General features: G+C 42.8%; 5 protein-coding genes across 10 annotated transcripts in view; 2 read left to right on the plus strand and 3 right to left on the minus strand.

Moving 5' to 3' along the window:
- Positions 1-2,429: 2,429 nt before the first annotated feature.
- rps25 (ribosomal protein S25) lies at positions 2,430-4,889 on the minus strand. The gene is made up of 5 exons (XM_005720604.1): positions 4,809-4,889; positions 4,161-4,250; positions 3,860-4,043; positions 2,582-2,680; positions 2,430-2,497 (listed from the first exon to the last, which is right to left on the minus strand). The coding sequence occupies exons 1-4, from the start codon at positions 4,809-4,811 to the stop codon at positions 2,586-2,588; spliced, it is 372 nt and encodes a 123-aa protein (XP_005720661.1). The 5' UTR covers positions 4,812-4,889; the 3' UTR covers positions 2,430-2,497; positions 2,582-2,585.
- A 61-nt stretch (positions 4,890-4,950) lies between these two features.
- On the plus strand, positions 4,951-6,999 carry trappc4 (trafficking protein particle complex subunit 4). Its single transcript, XM_005720603.2, has 5 exons — positions 4,951-5,282; positions 5,533-5,707; positions 6,218-6,321; positions 6,551-6,677; positions 6,768-6,999. The coding sequence occupies exons 1-5, from the start codon at positions 5,108-5,110 to the stop codon at positions 6,844-6,846; spliced, it is 660 nt and encodes a 219-aa protein (XP_005720660.1). The 5' UTR covers positions 4,951-5,107; the 3' UTR covers positions 6,847-6,999.
- Positions 7,000-7,138: 139 nt separating this feature from the next.
- Positions 7,139-11,705, minus strand: slc37a4a (solute carrier family 37 member 4a). Its single transcript, XM_005720601.2, has 9 exons — positions 11,081-11,705; positions 10,261-10,886; positions 9,917-10,149; positions 9,198-9,441; positions 8,676-8,834; positions 8,510-8,595; positions 8,095-8,208; positions 7,844-7,982; positions 7,139-7,747 (listed from the first exon to the last, which is right to left on the minus strand). The coding sequence occupies exons 2-9, from the start codon at positions 10,406-10,408 to the stop codon at positions 7,581-7,583; spliced, it is 1,290 nt and encodes a 429-aa protein (XP_005720658.1). The 5' UTR covers positions 10,409-10,886; positions 11,081-11,705; the 3' UTR covers positions 7,139-7,580.
- A 333-nt stretch (positions 11,706-12,038) lies between these two features.
- LOC102194171 (cilia- and flagella-associated protein 45-like) lies at positions 12,039-15,530 on the plus strand. 3 transcript variants are annotated; one of them, XM_005720613.1, is made up of 13 exons: positions 12,046-12,115; positions 12,247-12,261; positions 12,372-12,482; positions 12,657-12,763; positions 12,946-13,090; positions 13,173-13,343; positions 13,441-13,619; positions 13,795-13,924; positions 14,011-14,157; positions 14,260-14,373; positions 14,470-14,663; positions 14,737-14,961; positions 15,314-15,530. In XM_005720613.1, the coding sequence occupies exons 2-13, from the start codon at positions 12,259-12,261 to the stop codon at positions 15,378-15,380; spliced, it is 1,593 nt and encodes a 530-aa protein (XP_005720670.1). In that variant the 5' UTR covers positions 12,046-12,115; positions 12,247-12,258; the 3' UTR covers positions 15,381-15,530. The 3 variants fall into 3 exon arrangements, with proteins under 3 accessions (XP_005720669.1, XP_005720670.1, XP_005720671.1); XM_005720612.2 differs by having other exon boundaries at positions 12,039-12,261; XM_005720614.1 differs by lacking the exon at positions 12,247-12,261.
- Positions 15,531-15,809: 279 nt separating this feature from the next.
- The window catches only part of LOC102192735 (clathrin heavy chain 1-like), a 27,309-nt gene continuing 25,115 nt past the window's right edge, over positions 15,810-18,003 (minus strand). For all 4 annotated transcript variants that reach the window (XM_005720606.2, XM_005720605.2, XM_005720608.2 and 1 more), the window contains 2 exons: positions 17,568-17,643; positions 15,810-17,452 (listed from right to left, as the gene is read on the minus strand). In XM_005720606.2, the coding sequence (XP_005720663.1) occupies positions 17,322-17,452; positions 17,568-17,643 (207 nt within the window). In that variant the 3' untranslated portion in view covers positions 15,810-17,321. The remainder of the gene's footprint in view (positions 17,453-17,567; positions 17,644-18,003) is intronic.

An 18,003-nucleotide genomic window follows, 5' to 3' on the forward strand; every position in this document is an offset into this window, starting at 1 on the left:
GAGTTGTTCCACATTAGCACGTGCTAAAAAAGCTTCCAGATGCATTGATGTGATCTGTGAACATCTTTCCTGAAGCTTCAGTCAGACCAGAATTCACCTGACAAAATGTTTCCACAGGCTGAGGCTGCAAACAGGTGTACAGGATGTAGGATGGGTAAGGTAAATATAATATGTTTGAAATTCAGGCATATTTAAGGAAGCCCCTGCATGAGTTTATCATGCCTACCAAAGCTTAAAAGCACATTATTTCTGGCTAGGTCAGGGATTAGCAACTTTTACTATCAAACGAGCCACTTTTAAACAATTTCTGACCAGTTATTTAAACCTAGGTAATGCAGGAGGCACAACCTGTTTAGTATAGCACGAAGAAGCTTGTTTCCGCCGCCATTTAAATAAAAATGTTCCCAAAAATCTCGGGTTATTATCTCGAAGTTTCGATTTACTCGAACTCAATCTTATGGTAAGTGTTACGGTTAGGTTAAGTCTTAGCCTTACTAACTCGAAATGTTGGGAAAACAACTTTTTGAAAAAATGACATTTCGATTTTTTACTTCGATTTTTTTTTTAGATAATAAAAATAATTTGACTTTTTTTGGTCTTTTTTTTAGTGGGGGAAACAAGCTTGAATAACGAAGAGAAATTATACATAAAATTATTATTATTACTGTTGTTGTTGTCGTCACAATTAAACAGTGACAGTTTATTACCATCAAAGCCCAACCAACGTACAGGCTCGACGTAGCTGAGGCGAAGGGCCATATACATCTTGTCTGGGCATGCGCAAGCTAAGAAGCGGGGGCGGGACATATGACACGGTTATCCAATAGAAACAATTAATAATTATTCCTTCACTTAACACCTTCCTTAAAAAATGTAACATCACATCTATTTTAAACTTCGGGGCACTTGAATTTAATTTAATGTGACTTTGAATGTGAAAGAATGGGGGCCCTTATGTAAACGCCATTTACAGCCCCTTTAACCTGTCCAGAACATTCAATCAAGCCCAGTGCAGGCATATTTTTAAGCAAACAAAAATAGGAATTCACTGAGCTTGCACAGTAATTGTACGCAGCACAGTGGGGGGACGATTAAATCACTGATTACTGTCACTTTGATAAATTTAGAAAAAGTCAACACTGATTGCATGTCCTGAAATTATACTGGAATCAAAGGCTGTTTCACTACATAACCGAGAACACTATCAAAGTGTTGAGCAGCACACTTGATTATGAAAATGTTTCAGCCTTGCAAAACAAGTAAATGCTTTATTCTAGTTAATCAAGCTGCAAACCTCATAAATAGAAATGATGAGATTTCAGTTCGTTGGTGGAAAACTCCAGCTCCAACTCCAGGTGTTAAACAGACACTGTTTCATCATGTGTACTGAGAGGTGGCTGTTTGTGTTCTGAGCTCATGTTGGAGGACTGCATCTGTCAGTGGCGTTAAACCTGCAGCATGTTTTTGTGGCTGGTGCTGGAGGTGGTGCTGCGCAGTGACAAAGGAGCACCTGACAGCATCCATCACAGGACTCCTGCGCTATCTTATGCCCCGAGCAAACAGTGACAGTGAAGATAGCTTCTTCATTTCACTCCTATCAATATCTCATAACCTTTCGCTGCCGGTGGCTGGTAACAGACAAGCTGAAGACAAAGTGCAAATCTACCCGGCCAAATTAGAAATGATCCATCTAACACTGAAAACATGGGACAACTGAGTCAGAATGCCTCTTTAAATTTACCGGGTGACAAACTGAACGCACCACAGTAAATGGGGTGTGAAAGCACCTCAGCAGCAGCAGCTCTTGAATCTGTAAAATTCTCCCCTTGTGTGCAGTTTTGAACAGATATCTGGAAAGCTCTTAATCTCTACACTCCTAGATTAGAACAGCTTCATGCCGCTGCGTTATGTGAAACCAATTAGAAAAAATAACCTTATCAGAGTTTAAGAAGAAGACGGAGAATAATGTTGCCATAATAACCTGCTGCAGTGTTTATTCATTTATGATGCACCTCGTATTTGTTAACAGAACAGAATGAAACAAATTTATTGCCCCTAACTGATTTTAATCCACTTAACTTCAGGGAGGAGGCGGCAGATGTAAAAAAACAAAACCACACTTTGATGCAGAGGGACGAGTATTTGCACCTTATTATCAGGCACCAGGAAACAACTGCACAGACACAAAAGGTCTTAACGTTATTATAAGTATCACATAGATGGATAGTTACCAGTCACTATCCTCATCTTTTTACTCTTTGATTTAACCAATCTTAACATTTTTGCTTAAATTACATTTTTAAATCCAACATAATGCTTATCTGATATCCAGTGACCACTCGACCATAACATGAACACACTAGGAATTTTTATCCACTTCTTAGCTGGTTAAAGACAGACGAACAGTTAAAGCAAAACAAGTGCAAAGGTTTTGTCTTTACATATTTATTCCACCTTTCATTACAAACAGCCCATCACAGGAAACAAACAGGGGAACCTGCAAGAAACAAAGACTGCAGGTTAGTAAAATTGAAAACAAACAGTAATAAAATAGAGACGTGTAGAGATGCTGCTGTAGTACCTGATTATGCCTTCTCTGCTGCTGCCTCCTCATCTCCACCCTTGGTGTTACGTGTGTAAATCAGCTGTGCTCTGTGTTTGGACACCAGTTTGATCATGCCTGCAAGACAAAAACGGACCCAAGTTCTCCGTCAGCATTTTTTTTGTGTTTTTAATTTGCACCGTTATGTCAATTGTTGTGATACATTTGCCCTAGTCGGCCTGCACAGGGACAGATATGTGCAACAGATCACTTCTCCCAGGTGTCCAAACACTGACAAGTAAATGTATTACAAGGCAGGGAAGGCAATCTAGCTACGATGCCAATGTAGCCATTATATCTCAAATCAGTTTGACAACTAATTCTCAAATTAAATTAGGCATAAGGAATTAATACAGAATTTCTTCATGTGTCCCTCCTGCTGCATATGAAGCCTCACTGTATGGGACAAGAACAAATCTGCGTTCTTTAATCAGAAGCACAGTGCACAGCCTGCTGAAGGAAGGCTTTAATTCATAAAAAGAATGCTATACTGAGTCTAGATGACAATATCTCTGAAACACAATGAGTAACACCACACACACTTCAGTTAAACTACTGTAGGGAGGAAAAATAAATAAATCAAATGAATAAAGCATAACGCACCCGTTTGAAATATGTTCAGCATTTCACATCACATGAAACAACAGACAGGCTGCAATATATCATTTGTTTCCACATAGCATTTCGAACAGAAGTTGAAGGATGTCAAAAGAGGAGATAAGTAGTCACGCTGCATGCACATCACTGTCATTTAAAAACAAATGATGAACTCGCTGACAAACCACTCTGGCCTGGGTTCATACTGTGTAAGCATTTATAAACATTAGACACAGCCAGCGAGCAGTGCTGATGACTACGGGCATATTCATCGGCTGAGTTTAATGCTGCATCACAAAATAGCAGATGACAAGAGATGTTACAGTTTCCATTTTTTAAAGCTGGAGCAAGAACCATCTCCTGATCAGCCCTTAATGCAAAAGATGTACCATCGTGTAACTGAGTTTTCTCTGAAGTTGGAAATCACCCTGCCAAACTCTCAATCGACTTATTCAGGGCAGTAAATAAAATCCTTTGCTGGTAACATAAGCAAACACTGCTTTTTTGGCAGGGACTAAAATCTAATGCTTGGGAATGGTGCTGACCAACTGAGCAAAGCTCGCTACCATGACAGACGTGTGATTAACTTTGATGCCCTTCCTAGCGTCAAAGATCCAACACGGACCTTCAAGAGCTCTGAGCAGAGAAAGTGAAGTTCACCTTTGGCGAGCAGCTCCTGGAGGGCGTTCCTTGCCAGAGAGCCACGGATCTTCAGCCTCTCAGACACAACAGCGGGGGTGATGAGCTTGTAGTTGGGAACTTCTTTGTACAGCTTGTCGTAGGTCGCCTTGTCGAAGAGGACCAGGTTGTTGAGCTTATCCCTCACTTTTCCCTTGGACCACTTCTGCTCAGAAACAGACATGTTGTTTTAAAGACCGGGAAACCTCTAGCCTTAACATTTATTCAGCAGCCACATAATATAAAATACATCCAATATGGGCAAATATGAACAAAAACATACCTTCTTCTTGGCTTTGCCTCCAGACTTGTTGACTGGGTCCTTGTCCTTCTTGGACTTCCCAGCATCCTTCTTCTTATCCTGTTTAGGAGGCTGGAAAAAGAAGACATCCGTTAAACTTTCACTCTGAAGCTACATGTTTAACCTGTGCTGTAATGTACACAAGAGCAAGTTCGCATCGGTACTCTATTAATTTTTTAAAGGAAAAAAAAAAGGTAAATGAGCTAGGGGCTAATGTCGAAATCGGATGGTCGGCATGAGGAGGCCCTGTCCTCAAAACGTTTCTAATCTCGCAGTCTTCATTAATTTTTAACATTTGCACCCCTACAATACTTTAGTATTTGGTGTTTGTGTCATCTGTACACATGCTAGTATATTTAGCGGTCACATGAGGGACAACTTTATTAAAGTCCTTTCTGTGAGCACAGTGTAGTTGGAAGCATGGTGCGTTTAGCAAAGTGCTACTATGCTAGCCATAAGCTAAATGCGTGAAATCTTAAGTATGGCTGCTTCATCCACACACTCTCGTCCCGGTGCGGGGAGGCGCAGTGCTATCAAAAAATGTCCCGAGGTACTACGACTCCTGAATGACTAACGATAAGCCGAAAAAAGTCTAATTTCTTTCAACAAACGTGTAATAACTGTCCTCACCATGTTTCCTCGTCAAGATGTCGGAGCGAAAGGAAGTTCGCCCGTGCAAGAGCCCCTTAGACAACCTGTTTTTGCGGAAGTGAGATTGGGGCATTATGGGAACTTGAGTTTTCTCATGTTTCGTCGCTTTTATTGACTTTATTTGACTTATGAGATTGGCAAACAGTCTGACAGTCGTTACAGCAGCAGGTTTGAGACCAAAAACCTCATACAAGTAAAATCTAATTTATTCATTTGATTTTTAGCCACCCGTCGAGGTCATGTGACAGTCGCTGTCAGCTGGGCAGGACGTTGCAAAGATGGTGATATACAGTGTGTATGTGGTGAACAAGGCTGGAGGGTTAATTTATCAATATGATAACTATGTCCCGCGAGCAGAGGTGGAGAAAACATTCAGCTACCCTTTGGACTTGGTGCTGAAGCACCACGACGAGAAGGTGGTCGTATCGTTTGGACAGCGGGACGGAATCAGAGGTAATCTCACGGGCACATCGTTAGCTTATTTATTAGCTAGCTATATGGGCAATCTCTAACGAAACCTGCCTTACGCCCAAGCTAAAATACTCGCATGCAGTCTTTGTCGGTTTATTATCTATAGTATGCGCATTTGTATCGTTTTTTACAGTCCAAGTTAACTGAAATGTTCACTGTTCTTCATTTAAAAATACTGCGGTGTCACTAGCTTGACTGTATGACTGGACTGAAACCTCTTGTCATTCGTCAGTGGGCCATGCAGTGCTGTCCATCAATGGAGTTGATGTGATCGGGAAGAACACATCAGATGGGAAGGACATCCTTGAATACCTGAAAGATCCTTCAAACTATCCCGTGTCTATTCGCTTTGGACGAGCGCGCCTGAGCTCCAATGAGAAGCTGATGCTGGCGTCCATGTTCCACTCGTAAGTAATTTCGTGTGTGTGGATTAAACCCGAGCTGCACAGTGGACAGCGGGGCCAGGTGTTTACTAGTGTTATTTATGTTTTTTTTCCTGAATGGGAGCCAAAGGAAGTGAAAACTTACCTGAGTGATCAATACATTTTGTAGTATGTACTGTTGTTTGACTTTTTTCTACTCTACACAGGATCGAAAGTATACATACACTTATTAATATTTTATTTTATTATTAATATTTTCATAAGGACGCCTGGGCAAAGTGCAACTTGCAAACATTCATTTAACTAAATATTTGTTTAGGCCTTTGAGCCTTTTTTAACCCTGCGTGGAACAGACAAAATCCTAAATAAAATCAAACTTGTACACTTAATTCTTCAGTTCAACGAACTCATTAAAATCCAGAAATTACCACAACATTCACGCCCAGTAGCTAAACTTCAGACCAAAACTGTATGTACCCTCACTTTATGAATGAAGCTAAATAAACACACCTATTTTTGTGATCCCTCCCTCAGGTTGTTTGCAATAGGTTCACAGCTATCCCCTGAAGCTGGCAGTTCAGGGATCGAAATGTTAGAAACTGACGTCTTCAAACTTCACTGCTTCCAGACTCTCACAGGTCAGTGGTGCAATTAAGTGTCATTTTAGGTTAAAAATACCAAAGAAGTAATGTCTTAGTTGGCTGTAGATTTAAAAACCAAAGCACTTCCATATGTAACGATTTCATTTAATTTTAGCTGTGAACAGCATGCAACTCCAGTAATAAATCTTCCTGGTGTATACATTCCTTCCCAGCTTGTTGATAGTCACTATTATAAAATGAAATCTTTCTCATTTTGTTCTCTCAGGGATAAAGTTTATCGTGATGGCGGACCCGCGACAGTCTGGAATCGATGCGTTGTTGAGGAAGATTTATGAGGTGTATTCAGATTTCGCCCTCAAGAACCCGTTCTATTCTCTGGAAATGCCAATCAGGTATTAAAGAGAATTAGGATTGCATTATCTTGAAATAATTTATTACTGTACCCACTGTTTAACACCCACACATTTACTCTTGCTTTTCAGGTGTGAGCTCTTTGATCAGAATCTGAAGAGTGCATTGGAGGTAGCAGAGAAAGCCGGCAACTTTGGAGCTGGATCTTAAATCAGAGCATTCAGACTGAAAAGAAATAAGTGGACTCCTTTTTCTTGTCTTGGACAGTTTGTTTGTTTTTCCTCCCCACATTTGCTCATTAACACTTTGTAAATACATTGTTTTGTAAATAATTCAGAGATTAAAATCCATACTGTATTTAAATGTTAATCCATTTTACTGAATCAGTGAATGAAGACTTTGGAGCATGAAGTGTAAAATTGGAAAAATAACCCTAGAACACTAATATGCAGTTTCTGTAACAGTATCGCTAACGGTGGGTATATTTTACTCAATATACTTCCCATCAAAGTACATTAAAGTGCAATACATGACAAATTGAAGTACTCTTTTATTATCCTGTACAATGTCTGATAAAATAAGGTATAATGGGGTACTCTGATCATGTTGCTTTTTAAAAAAAATAAAAAACAAATTCACAGGACTGCAATTTGCGAAAGTCACCTGATATTAGTGTTATAGGGTTAACTAAGAAAAAGTATCATTGACCTAAGATTGCTCATTTCAGTGTGTTGTAGCCTCCTATTTTGCACTCTTACTATTGCAGTCCTGCAGAGGCATTATCAGAAAAAACATTCTCTAGCAATTTGCAGTAATTTCTTCAAGTTCACGCACTATTTATACAACATGTTGAGAAGCGCCTTTGCACATTTCTATGAACTTTATTTCACATATGACTAATTAAAAACAAAGACGTAAAAATGACTGGCTCGCACAGAATGATCTCAGTCCGCCTTCTTGGGCACGTGTCCCATCTTTGTTTGAATGTTGCGCAGGAGGAAGAATCCGATAGTAGTGACAAGGCAGGTGACCTCTGCTACCCAGAAGGCCTTTTCCCAGCCATGGTGCTTGGCAATGGTGCTGAATGGGAGTCCAGAAAGGAAGCCACCAACTACAATGGGAATTCACACGGATTATTTCAATGGAAGGAGCTCAACACACACAAAACCCAACTTTAGAATTTAACTTTCAATTATTGAAAACCTACTGTTTGCCATCAGGGCAACGATAGCATGTGATGTCCCGCAGTAGTTGGATGGAGCGCTCTCATTGGCTATAACTCCAAACAAAGCTATTGGTCCATATGAGGAGAAACCGAAGGCGGCGCCCAAGCCGAGTATCCACACCTTGATGTACAGAGAAGAGATAAAAAAAAATAAAAATTAAAAATGGGCTACTGAAGTCTGGCATTTGCTGTGCAGTGTGAACAGGTCACAGGAATTAATGTGTCTGTGTTACCTTTGAGCTGTCAGGAGTAACGGTGAGTCTGAACAGGTACATGGACACAAACATTCCTGCCATCATGCAGATCAGGATGAAGTGGCGGGGATTACCATAGAGCCTCATTCCTTGCTGCACACAAAGAAAATACTATGAGATGTTCCATTTCCTGGCTATAAGCTGAATAAAAAAAACACTGATTGCCCACTTAGGGGTGTGTTTCTATTGCTATTTATCCCTTTAACTTATGAAATGATGAAGAAAGTGCAGACAGGGAGAAAGCAATCTTAAACAGAAGATGATTTCCATAAAATAACATTGAAATATTCAAAGGTTAAAACCCTTTCTAGTCCAGTTCTCTCTATATTAAACAGGCTGTTATTGACCACAATCTTGGATCAAATAATGACTCATATTTAAAAAACAAACTCACTCTGGCCACAGCTTTGTCAGAGAGGTAACCTGCAGCCAGACTGCCCACCAGCCCGCCAGCCTCCAGGGCGCTCATGTATGAGCTACCTAAGAAAAGGAACACAGTGAGTTTAACTCTTTATTTCAAAGTAGACTCCCGAGGCGACTGCTCTTCCCCTCATCCGTACCCATGAGTGTAGACTGGCCCTTGTCCTGAATGAGAAACAGCTGGCCCCAGTCTGTGCAGGCGGTCTTCACCCCAAACACCACCAGGTAGGAGATGGACAGCAGCCACAGGTAGGGGGACAGGAGAAACTCAGACAGGGTGCTTTCATGGCTTGAGGATCCTGAAGAGGAAGCAGACAGAAGACCCTTTTTTGGATACCACGAGCACAGATGTGAGTGATGTGGTGATGGGAGCACTCCTCGGTTTTAAAAAGAAACATGCATCACATCCTGTGTTCACACTTTGCATGAGCTGCTTTCACGTGAGGGACACACTGAGTGCAGAGTCCACCGAGTTACTGATCTTTAGTCACAGCGCTCAAGGCCCATGCCGTTAGACAACAGACACACGTGCATGTGTGTGTGTTCAAATTTGTGTTATCAGAGCATTGTCTATGTGTTAACAACATTCTGAGAAAAGCAGCGGTTCAAACCAGTTGAACCGCACCAGTTTCTGATTGTGCCTGACTAAGAGTCAGACTCACCACCTTTGCTCTTTTTGGTCGACACCTCTATGTTGGGCAGCCCCACATCCTTGGGCTCGTTCTTGATTACCAGCAGGCAAACAAATGAGGCAACGATGCAAATCATTCCAGAGGCGGACAGTATCGCCCTCCAGCTGTAACTCTGCGACAGCACAGTGGCAACGATGGGGCCCAAGCTGCCGGCCAGATTCATGCTGCAGGACAGAACCGCCCACCACGTCCCGAACTGAGAGGGCTCGAACCACTGATGGAGGAAAAGAGGGAAAAACATTAAGTCCAGACAGCCCTGGCAGGAAGTTCCTTGATACCCACATAGGATTTTTAAGACCGATCCCCACACTTGGTACCCCACACACTCAGATATTATTTCTTTCTTTCAGACACACAAAACAGATTTCTGAGTCCTGTTTAAGACACTATGAAAATGCAGTTTAAAAATAAAATTATTTTATTGTCTTGGATTAGCTGTTTACGCTCCAACTCTGCCTGAGCCTGCTGATAAAATATTTGGGATCTAACATCAGTTTCCAGTTCATTCAAGATCTTATAGAGAATACAAACAGTTTTAGGTCCATTTCATTATTTCATCCTGTTTACTTGCTTTACTTTATTAGCTCATTCTGTATTTTCCTACTGCAGTGTCGGTTTGTTCTTTGTAACACTCAGAAGAAACTTAAATTTTAAACTCAATTTGAATTAGAGGGTACCGGGTCATATACCTTGCGCAGCACCCTGCCACAGGGAGGCCAGCCCAGGCCTTGGCCCAGACCGTTGAGAAACCAGAGGGCAGAGAAGACAGCAACAGTGGAGGACCAAGAGAAGATCACGTTGATGCCTCCCACCATGAACAGGCCAATGGAGAAGAGCCAGCGGGCGCTGATTTGGTCTGACAGGACACCGCTGATGAACTTACTAATAGCGTAGGCCAAAGATTGACTGCTGGTGATCATACCTGAGAAAAGAGGAGCGCTCATGCACTTGCTGCAAAATTGTTGTATAGGCACATCAGTGTTATCACATTTATAGAAGGTACACAGGGTTCAAGTTTACAGTACTGACATACCCAGATCGTCCTTATCCAGCTTGATCTCTTGCATTACAGAAGGCATCACGAAGGAGAACGTCTTTCTGTTGAAGTAGTACAATGTGTAGCCCACAAACATGGCCAGAAATATTGTACTTCTGTAGTATCCATAACCGGAGGCAGCCATGGTTGCAGCTCAGTCCTAAAACACTTGCAAAGCAGCTTCCAGAGGAGCTCCTGCCTTTTGCAACCTGTAGCAGTGAACTTTGCTTCAGGATCCACTGTACACAGGCAGCTGCTTACAAGCAAAGAAGTGTTTGCAATCAGCACCGGAGGTTAATGGTCAACTTCTACACCCTGAAGCTGATTGAATCATGGCGGCTATCCTGCGCTGCAGGCTGGCTTCACGAAGGCCGGAGGAGGTGACCATCAGTTTGTGACACTATCCCCTGAGAGTGATCTTCTGTCCTTCAGGCAGAAGTCCTTCTGTTTTATCTAGTGTTATTTTCTTGTTGCTGTTTATCTATCTGATAATGCCATGACAGGAGTCCTCGGACTGACGCGTTTAATGATTTACTGAGGAGTCCAATAGCTGCTGTACACCAGGGGGAGGCTCCTATCCAAATGGAGGGGTGTGTGAGTGTGATCCTCATCAGCAAAAAGACCTGAGACACATTCATAAATTCAGGAGGGAGACCACGGTATTTGTGGCAGTGCATAAATCTTTTGTTGCACACGAGAGTTGTGGGTAATACAGTTCCATTGTGCACAACACGTCAGACCAAAATCTTAGTATATAAGATTTTGGTCTGATGTGTAAGTGTAATCTACAAAACCAAAGTCTTTAGTGTAAATATACCTGCAGAAACCTCGGTGTGTCCACTTCCGCTTTTCCGTGTATGCGTAAAATCTCGCAGATTAACTTTCCCTGAGTTTGGAGTGAGTTCTCTCTGAAGTTCTGCTCGTTCCGGGGCTGAAGGATTTTTTGTGCAAAATTTCCGCATCATGTGGGCCAACTAGCACCGCCCAGCCACGAAAAACGCCGGTAGTGGTACGGAACAACACTGTGTCCGGACAATGCTCCATATAACTGTGGCAATGACTGAATGAAATTAAATAACACATAACGACATAAATTGTAATTTAAATCTAAGTAACTACGAGTATTTCCGCGGAATGAGCTAGCTTGTTAGCGCTGTTTTTAGTGTTAGCATTTCCCCCCCTATATTCAAGTAAACACAAATATTTCTACAGTGTAGCATTTTACCAGCTGGCTGTGTGACTAAACCACTGTTTAATAAGCCAATAACATTGTTTGAGTAAGTTTTGTTACTTTGCAGCCATGTTGGTAACGCCGTTGGGCACTTATCTCGGGCAGATATTTTGAAACATTTGCAAAATTTACAGCACATTACAGCATACATATTTAGAAGCGCCAGTTAAATCTTAAAAACCTATTTGCTGCTTGGCGGCTTTGCCTGAAAATAAGCTTTTAAAAAGCGTCTTTTCCCGGGAAGTGTTTTTTTTTTTTAATATCCTAGCTCTCTCTTTGTACTAGAGCTGGGCAAATCGATTTTTGTTGTGTGAAAGTGTTGTGGAAAGTAGAAATCGAAGATTTAGCGTTCATTAAAATGTTGTCAGAAGTTTCAGATTGATGACGATTCATCTCAGATATCATGGCGATCTGCTCTCCCCTGATACGCTGCCTTTATAGGTTAGTCAGAATCGGTATCAGCAGTACTGGCCCCGTATTTACATGGTATCGGATCGAAACCAAATTTTGCACAGCACTACTTTGCGGTCACGTGAGGTCTGCCCTTCCTCCTGTTCCCATGACAACGGGTAACCAAACATTTCAAAGTCGGTGTCCCGTGAGCTGGAGCCAATATAAGTAGTACGCTAATTTCTTTTTAAAACCACATTAATTATTTGAGCTAGCTGGAAGTTATCCAAGAGCAAAGTATAATATTTAGAGTTTAGTTGTTGTTTTTTTTAACAAATATAGTCTGTTTCACTGACCCACAGTAACCGAGAACTATGGTAAGTGTTAGGTTAAAAATAAAAAAGCTATTCTATGCTAAATCCCAGTGTTCGAATGCATGACCGTTATCTGCTGATAACTCCTGAGCGTTGTAATTACTGCCCCGCAGAGACTTGCCTCGAGCTCCACGTCATCCAGGGGCAAAATGTACCTCGGCCGGTACCGCACACTGGCTCCCGGCTCTCGGGTGGATGAAGATCTGTTTGAGAACCAGAAATCGGTGAGTGTGGGTCCTTGCACACTCAGCGGGAAATGGAGGGAAACACTCAACTCTTATTATTCACAATGATATCCCCAGATATCATCAGAAACTGCGTAGCTGCAGTGAGAACAGAGGTCGTGGATGAGTTTGGGAGCTGATTACAGCTAAATCTCTGTGTGGATGTCATTGCAGTTTGACAAACGGGTAAAATCAGCAGGTGTAGCAAAGGATTGTTCATGGAAGAACCAGGAAGGAGAGACTCTTCAAATCATCACCAAAGACCTCATCCGAAATCTGCGGTAGGCCAGCATGAAACGAGCTCATTTGAATAAAACCTGAAGAGAGTCTGTAAAGTGTGTGTGCTGCTCTGTGATAAACCTCTGCCTTATTTCATGTGATTCAGGCTAATCAGATTGCTATTGCTGATGTTAATACAGTATACCAAGTTTTTGAAACATTATACCACATGTCATCATGTCAGGATCCCCCAGAGAGATCCTTCAAGAGAGTCCGTCTTACTTCCACCAGCTGAGTTTAAGAGGCTCAACTCAACATCCTGGCTGCTCCTCAAGGAGGACAGAGAGGCCCTGAGGCAGGCTTACCAGAGGAAGAAAGAAGAGGAACTTGTAGGAAAGCTGACTGCAATTTTATAACAACAACAAAGAAGTCCACTGATTTAATTAGTATTTTTATGTACTTTTTATTCAGAAAGCTGCAGAGGAAAGGAAGCATAGGATCCATGAGGCAGACCTGTCCCGTAAGCAGAACCAGCCACTGACTGAGCTGGAGATTGAAGCCCGGGAACGTGCACAGCGCCTGGTGGAGCGGAGTAATGCTTTAAGGATGGAACAGGAAGATGAGATCAAACAGCTCAACCAGGTAGGAAGAAAGTGCAGATGTGTGGATGACCAACCTTTAAAAAAATATAAACATACCAGTACACAATAATAAACCTGTGTTTGTGTGGTCGTCTCAGCTGATTTTAGGTGCTCAGTGCCAAGCAAACCGTGACTACCAGATCCAGGAGAAGCAGCAGATCCGGATGGAGTTGACAGAGGAGGAAAGGCGTCTGGACAACATGATGGAGGTGGAGCGCCGCAAGGCTCTGGAGACTCTGGACAAGATTGAAGAGCTACGCAGGCAGCAGAGAGTCAAGTAAATGGAGCCCTATCAGAAACACAATCACCCTCTATTCGCGGATTGATTTTTTTGCAATTAACGTCATTCTTCGTCTTCTTCTGTTTGGGAGATCGCAGAAATCCTAATAATGAGCAGTGGAGGTCAACTAGGAGCACTGTCAACACGTGTGTGTGTGTGCTTTATATTTCAGGGGAAGGCAGGAAATTTACGATCAGATCCAGAAACGCCTGGAGAACCGAGAATTGGAGGAAGGCAAGAAAGAGAAAGAGAGTCAGCAGACACGAGAGGACCAGGAGAGAATGAACCTGGAGGATCTCGAGGTGCACGCGGAGGCGGAGGACACATCCACACATGCAGTTAACGTACACCGCGCTCAGTTTCTGCTCTGACCCATGTCTTCCTCCAGGTGCTGGAGAAGAAGAGGATGGAGCAACAGCTTCTGCAGGAGGAGATCAAGCGCATCAACGCAGAGACCATGCGGGCAAAGGAGCGGAGGATAGAGGAGGAGAAGCTGGCTGACATGAGAGTGAAGGAGTATCTCCTAAAAAAGCAGGTCACGGCCCACTGTTCTTTGTGGACGAGCAAGCTACATCATGTGACACACACATTTGATTCTGACGTTGTTTTTAACGTTAGCAATTCATTAAACCTGCAGGAGCAGCAGGCAGAATGCGAAGCAGAGCAAAGACGAATCAAGAAGGAGAAAGAATTGGAGATTGCTCGTTTGAGGGCTCAGCAAGAAAAAGAAAAAGACTACAAGGCTGAGCAGGTCAGGATCTAACAGATGTGCAATATATGAAGATTTGAAACCTGGCAGAAGATTTACAGATGTTCTTAGCTACTTGTGCTTGTGTTTGTCTGGAAGGATGAGCTCCGTGCTCGCAGGAACCAGGACGCTGCAGAGAGAGAGTGGAGGAGAAAAGAGAGGGAGCGGGCTGCAAAGAAAGCGCAGCTGGAGGCGACGCTGAGATCGGCTCACATGGAGCAGGTTCACTACAAAGAGCGCAATCTGTCAGTGGAGGCGAGTCGGGAGAAGGCAGAGTTTGAGAGGCTGCTAAAGTAAGAAAGTCCTTTCGAAACCGATTTTCAAATAATCGTAATACGCTCCGTTAAAAGTGCTCTCTCCACGCAGAGTGCAGCAGGAAGAGATGGTCAAAGAGCAGGTGCAAAACGACAGGCAGCATCACAAAGTGCAGCAGCACGCGCAGGACATCCGCCAGCAGATGAAGGAACGCGAGATCTTAGCCACAGCTAAGCGCAAAGAGACCTTCAAGGAGGCCGAACGGTTGATGGAGGAAACCCGGCAGAGACGTCTGCGCCTCGATGAGCTCAAACAGAAGAAGCTCCAGGAGCTTAAGTAAGCGTGTGTGTGTGGGGGGGGTTCACATAATGCAAAGTGTTTCCTCTTCATTCACCTCGCTGTGTGTTTGTAAACCACTCTGCATTTCTCCTATAGTGGCTCTTTCTCAAATAGTGTGTCTTCTCTTTCCCCTCACCCCCAGCGGGTTGCAGCACAGTTGCCCCTCCCTGAGTCTGGTTCTGCTGGAGGTTTCTTCCTGTTAAAATAAGAGTTTTTCCTCCCAAGTGCTTGATCATAGGGAGCTGTGTGATTGTAGGGTCTTTACCTAATAATGTAGAGCACCTTGAGGCTGTTGTTATGAATTACTGCCATACAAATACATTGAATTGTGCTTGTTAATCCACTACAGGGCTACAGGACTCAGTGAAAAGTACTGCAATCAGGTGGAAAGAAAGGTTCAGACCTTGACGGGCTGATCACCTGACCACTGGATTCAAACGACAACACGTGAGAAGTTCTCATCTGGTCCCGCCATTGTATTTACAGTCTAATTTAACGTGTTTCAATGTGGGTTAAAATGTAAAGGAATGTAACAATAAAGACTAATAGTTTACTAGTATGGAAAACACTGGCATTCATGTATTTGAGCTGTTAACTCTATAAATAGATTCAGCAACCATTAGAATAGCTTCTGGATTTTTCCAAGTCTTCAAATCTCCTAACTTCTGAGGCACACCCAGTTATTCGTCACTATAAGCAGGCCCCAAATATGACAGAACCCTCTCACTTCAGAAAAGAGCCTCAAGGGTTTTCTCTGTAGTTACTGCCTATTTAAACTGATGTAGTCTGTTTTATGTATATTGAAAAAATAATCAACTTTTTTGCCATCACACACAGAGACGGGGTACAATTTTTAGTTTTTATTTAGGCTAGTAGTTCCCTTTCAATTAAGTCATATTCTTCCACTTATCGATGACAGATCCCCTTTATTAATATGCATGACAACAGAAAGGAATTCAACTTATGTCAGGGTTAGGATGACACTTTACACACACAGCTTAAAGCATGTAAGGAAGTTAAGTACATCAAGGTAAGTAACAGGCTCTTATTTCAAACCATTCTTGACAGAGAACTGGATGTATGGAGACTTAGTAAATTTCTTCATCGTAACCATCTAAACACACAACCTACAGGAGTGTTTATGGAGCTAATCAAGCTGTCGTTAAAACACTAAACGTTCCACCAGCCTGTCTTCCTCTGCCTCTTTCTTTGTTCTTGCCACTAAGCATTAACAAAGGAGGTAACAAGACAGGGGAGGGGATGGACGACAGAGAGGTGGGGGTCTCCATCTAAAAGTTTTCAATTCTTCACATCTGTACACGCGAGGAGGAAAAAGAAAAAGAGGGGAAAAAAAAAAAAAAGTAACGGTGACCGAGGGGAACACCACAACACCTGGCATACACGGACCTCAGCACGAAAAGGGTTCAGAGTAAATACATACACGCGGTACGGTTAAGGGCCCTGGGGTTTAGTGGCCGTGGTCCCGTCCTTGCACATACACAGATACAGTCTCACACAAGCACTGTACACAGCACAAGAGGTCACCTTAATACATGGAGCTAATGAGGGAGCGCTAATATCTAGATGGGTGGAGTGAAGAAGCTCAGTACAGGCTGAGAGAGAGGGGGGTTAAAATTCTTATTCAGACCTTTAGGTCACACACACACACACACACTCCCAGTCACACAGTGACATACGTCTGTATGCATTTAAAACTCCATAAAGCTACACGCCTGTGCAGAATATACTATCATTACTTAGTGTTGCTAGCTATAGCCACTGAAATGGCAATATATGTTCAATATTATATGTAACCTTTTTTCCTCAGAATATACAATGATGAAATGCATTATACAGACAAACGAGACAATGTAAGCTGTCCACATGTTCAGTACATCAAAAGTAAGAGCTCTTCTACATTAATTTCTTCATGAGTGCAAAATCCAATGCTCCTCCACCTACTTCAAAGGCTCATTGCTGAGCTTGAGCAAGTCCACTTCTCCATAAACCAATAAAAAATTTTGACATTAACAAAAAAAACCCAAAACAAAACCACACAAAAATATCTTAATAAGTAGTCATAAATATGGAATGTGGAAAAAAACAAACGTGTGGTCCAATTTCTTTCAAACAATACAAATAAAAGTCCTTCGATGCAGTTAAGTGTTTTCTCCTGGAACAGGACGACAGAATAAAAAAATAGTGCCAGAAACGAGAGTGGGCTGTTGCTTGCTTGTGGCCCCTGTTGTGAGTAGAAGACCATGGGAAGCTGGTGAGGAACACAAAGGAGGGAGAACAGATGGAAGGAAGGTGTTGGGTTGAGTTGTGGGTGGGGGAGGATGTGGGTAGTTGGGTGTTCACATGCCGTAACCGAAGGTGGTCTGTGGCGGCTGGCCGTAGTTGGGTGCTGCTGTGTAGCCGTAGCCGTAGGGCTGCTGAGGAGGCACGGGCACGTTGGGCCCTGCTGTGAGCATAAGCTGGGGTGTGCCTGCAAGACAACGCCAAGATGAGAACTTAAAAACACCACAGCTGCGATCAAACTATTAAATCTATTCTCAAAAGGCACTACGGTGATCCAGTTTTGAACATGAGGCCTTTTTTACCGTAAACAATGGGTTGAGACTCTGTAGCCTGCTCTTCCTGTTTCCTCAGAGACTCGGAGGCTTCGAGTTTGTCCACCTGTGGGGGCACACGACGACAGCGGATGTGTCACACTTCAGTTAAAGTGAAGACGACGGGGCTCTTGAAGAGCAAGGGTTTGTAAAAACTGACCTCTGGGTTATTTCACTGGCTGACGGATGGGACCATTCCTGACAGGCGAAGACGATTACAGTCCAGATTTAAATAAAAACAGGCTGCGGGAAGCAGGCCTCGCTAAGGAGCCTAAGAGGAATAACTACAACTACAGAGCTACTGGCTACTCTACCTTATGGACATCCACTTACTGTGAAACGAATTAGGGAGTAAGGAGGGGAGACAAAGACAAACAGCTACTGGGTAATAATGGTCCCACCATCCAGCCACCCAAAAACATCTACT

The sequence above is a fragment of the Pundamilia nyererei genome, unplaced genomic scaffold (assembly GCF_000239375.1).
Source record: "Pundamilia nyererei isolate P.nyererei 1_Seehausen unplaced genomic scaffold, PunNye1.0 scaffold00003, whole genome shotgun sequence".
Lineage (NCBI taxonomy): Eukaryota > Metazoa > Chordata > Actinopteri > Cichliformes > Cichlidae > Pundamilia > Pundamilia nyererei.

Bases quoted from the DNA above. Each gene is read 5' to 3' on its own strand.
- rps25 (XM_005720604.1), bottom strand. The intron at 4,044-4,160 runs GTATGTTTTTGT...GTTTCTGAGCAG, and splicing joins GAGGCAAAGCCAAGAAGAAG to AAGTGGTCCAAGGGAAAAGT. The intron at 2,681-3,859 runs GTGAACTTCACT...TTTGTCTTGCAG, and splicing joins CCAGGAGCTGCTCGCCAAAG to GCATGATCAAACTGGTGTCC.
- trappc4 (XM_005720603.2), top strand. From the start codon at position 5,108: ATGGTGATATACAGTGTGTATGTGGTGAACAAGGCTGGAGGGTTAATT. The intron at 5,283-5,532 runs GTAATCTCACGG...GTCATTCGTCAG, and splicing joins ACAGCGGGACGGAATCAGAG to TGGGCCATGCAGTGCTGTCC. The intron at 5,708-6,217 runs GTAAGTAATTTC...TCCCTCCCTCAG, and splicing joins CTGGCGTCCATGTTCCACTC to GTTGTTTGCAATAGGTTCAC.
- slc37a4a (XM_005720601.2), bottom strand. From the start codon at position 10,408: ATGGCTGCCTCCGGTTATGGATACTACAGAAGTACAATATTTCTGGCC. The intron at 8,596-8,675 runs GTACGGATGAGG...TCCTTTTCTTAG, and splicing joins GGGCCAGTCTACACTCATGG to GTAGCTCATACATGAGCGCC. The intron at 7,983-8,094 runs GTAACACAGACA...CTGTACATCAAG, and splicing joins TTACTCCTGACAGCTCAAAG to GTGTGGATACTCGGCTTGGG.
- LOC102194171 (XM_005720612.2), top strand. The intron at 13,620-13,794 runs GTAAATGGAGCC...TTTATATTTCAG, and splicing joins CGCAGGCAGCAGAGAGTCAA to GGGAAGGCAGGAAATTTACG. The intron at 13,925-14,010 runs GTGCACGCGGAG...GTCTTCCTCCAG, and splicing joins TGAACCTGGAGGATCTCGAG to GTGCTGGAGAAGAAGAGGAT.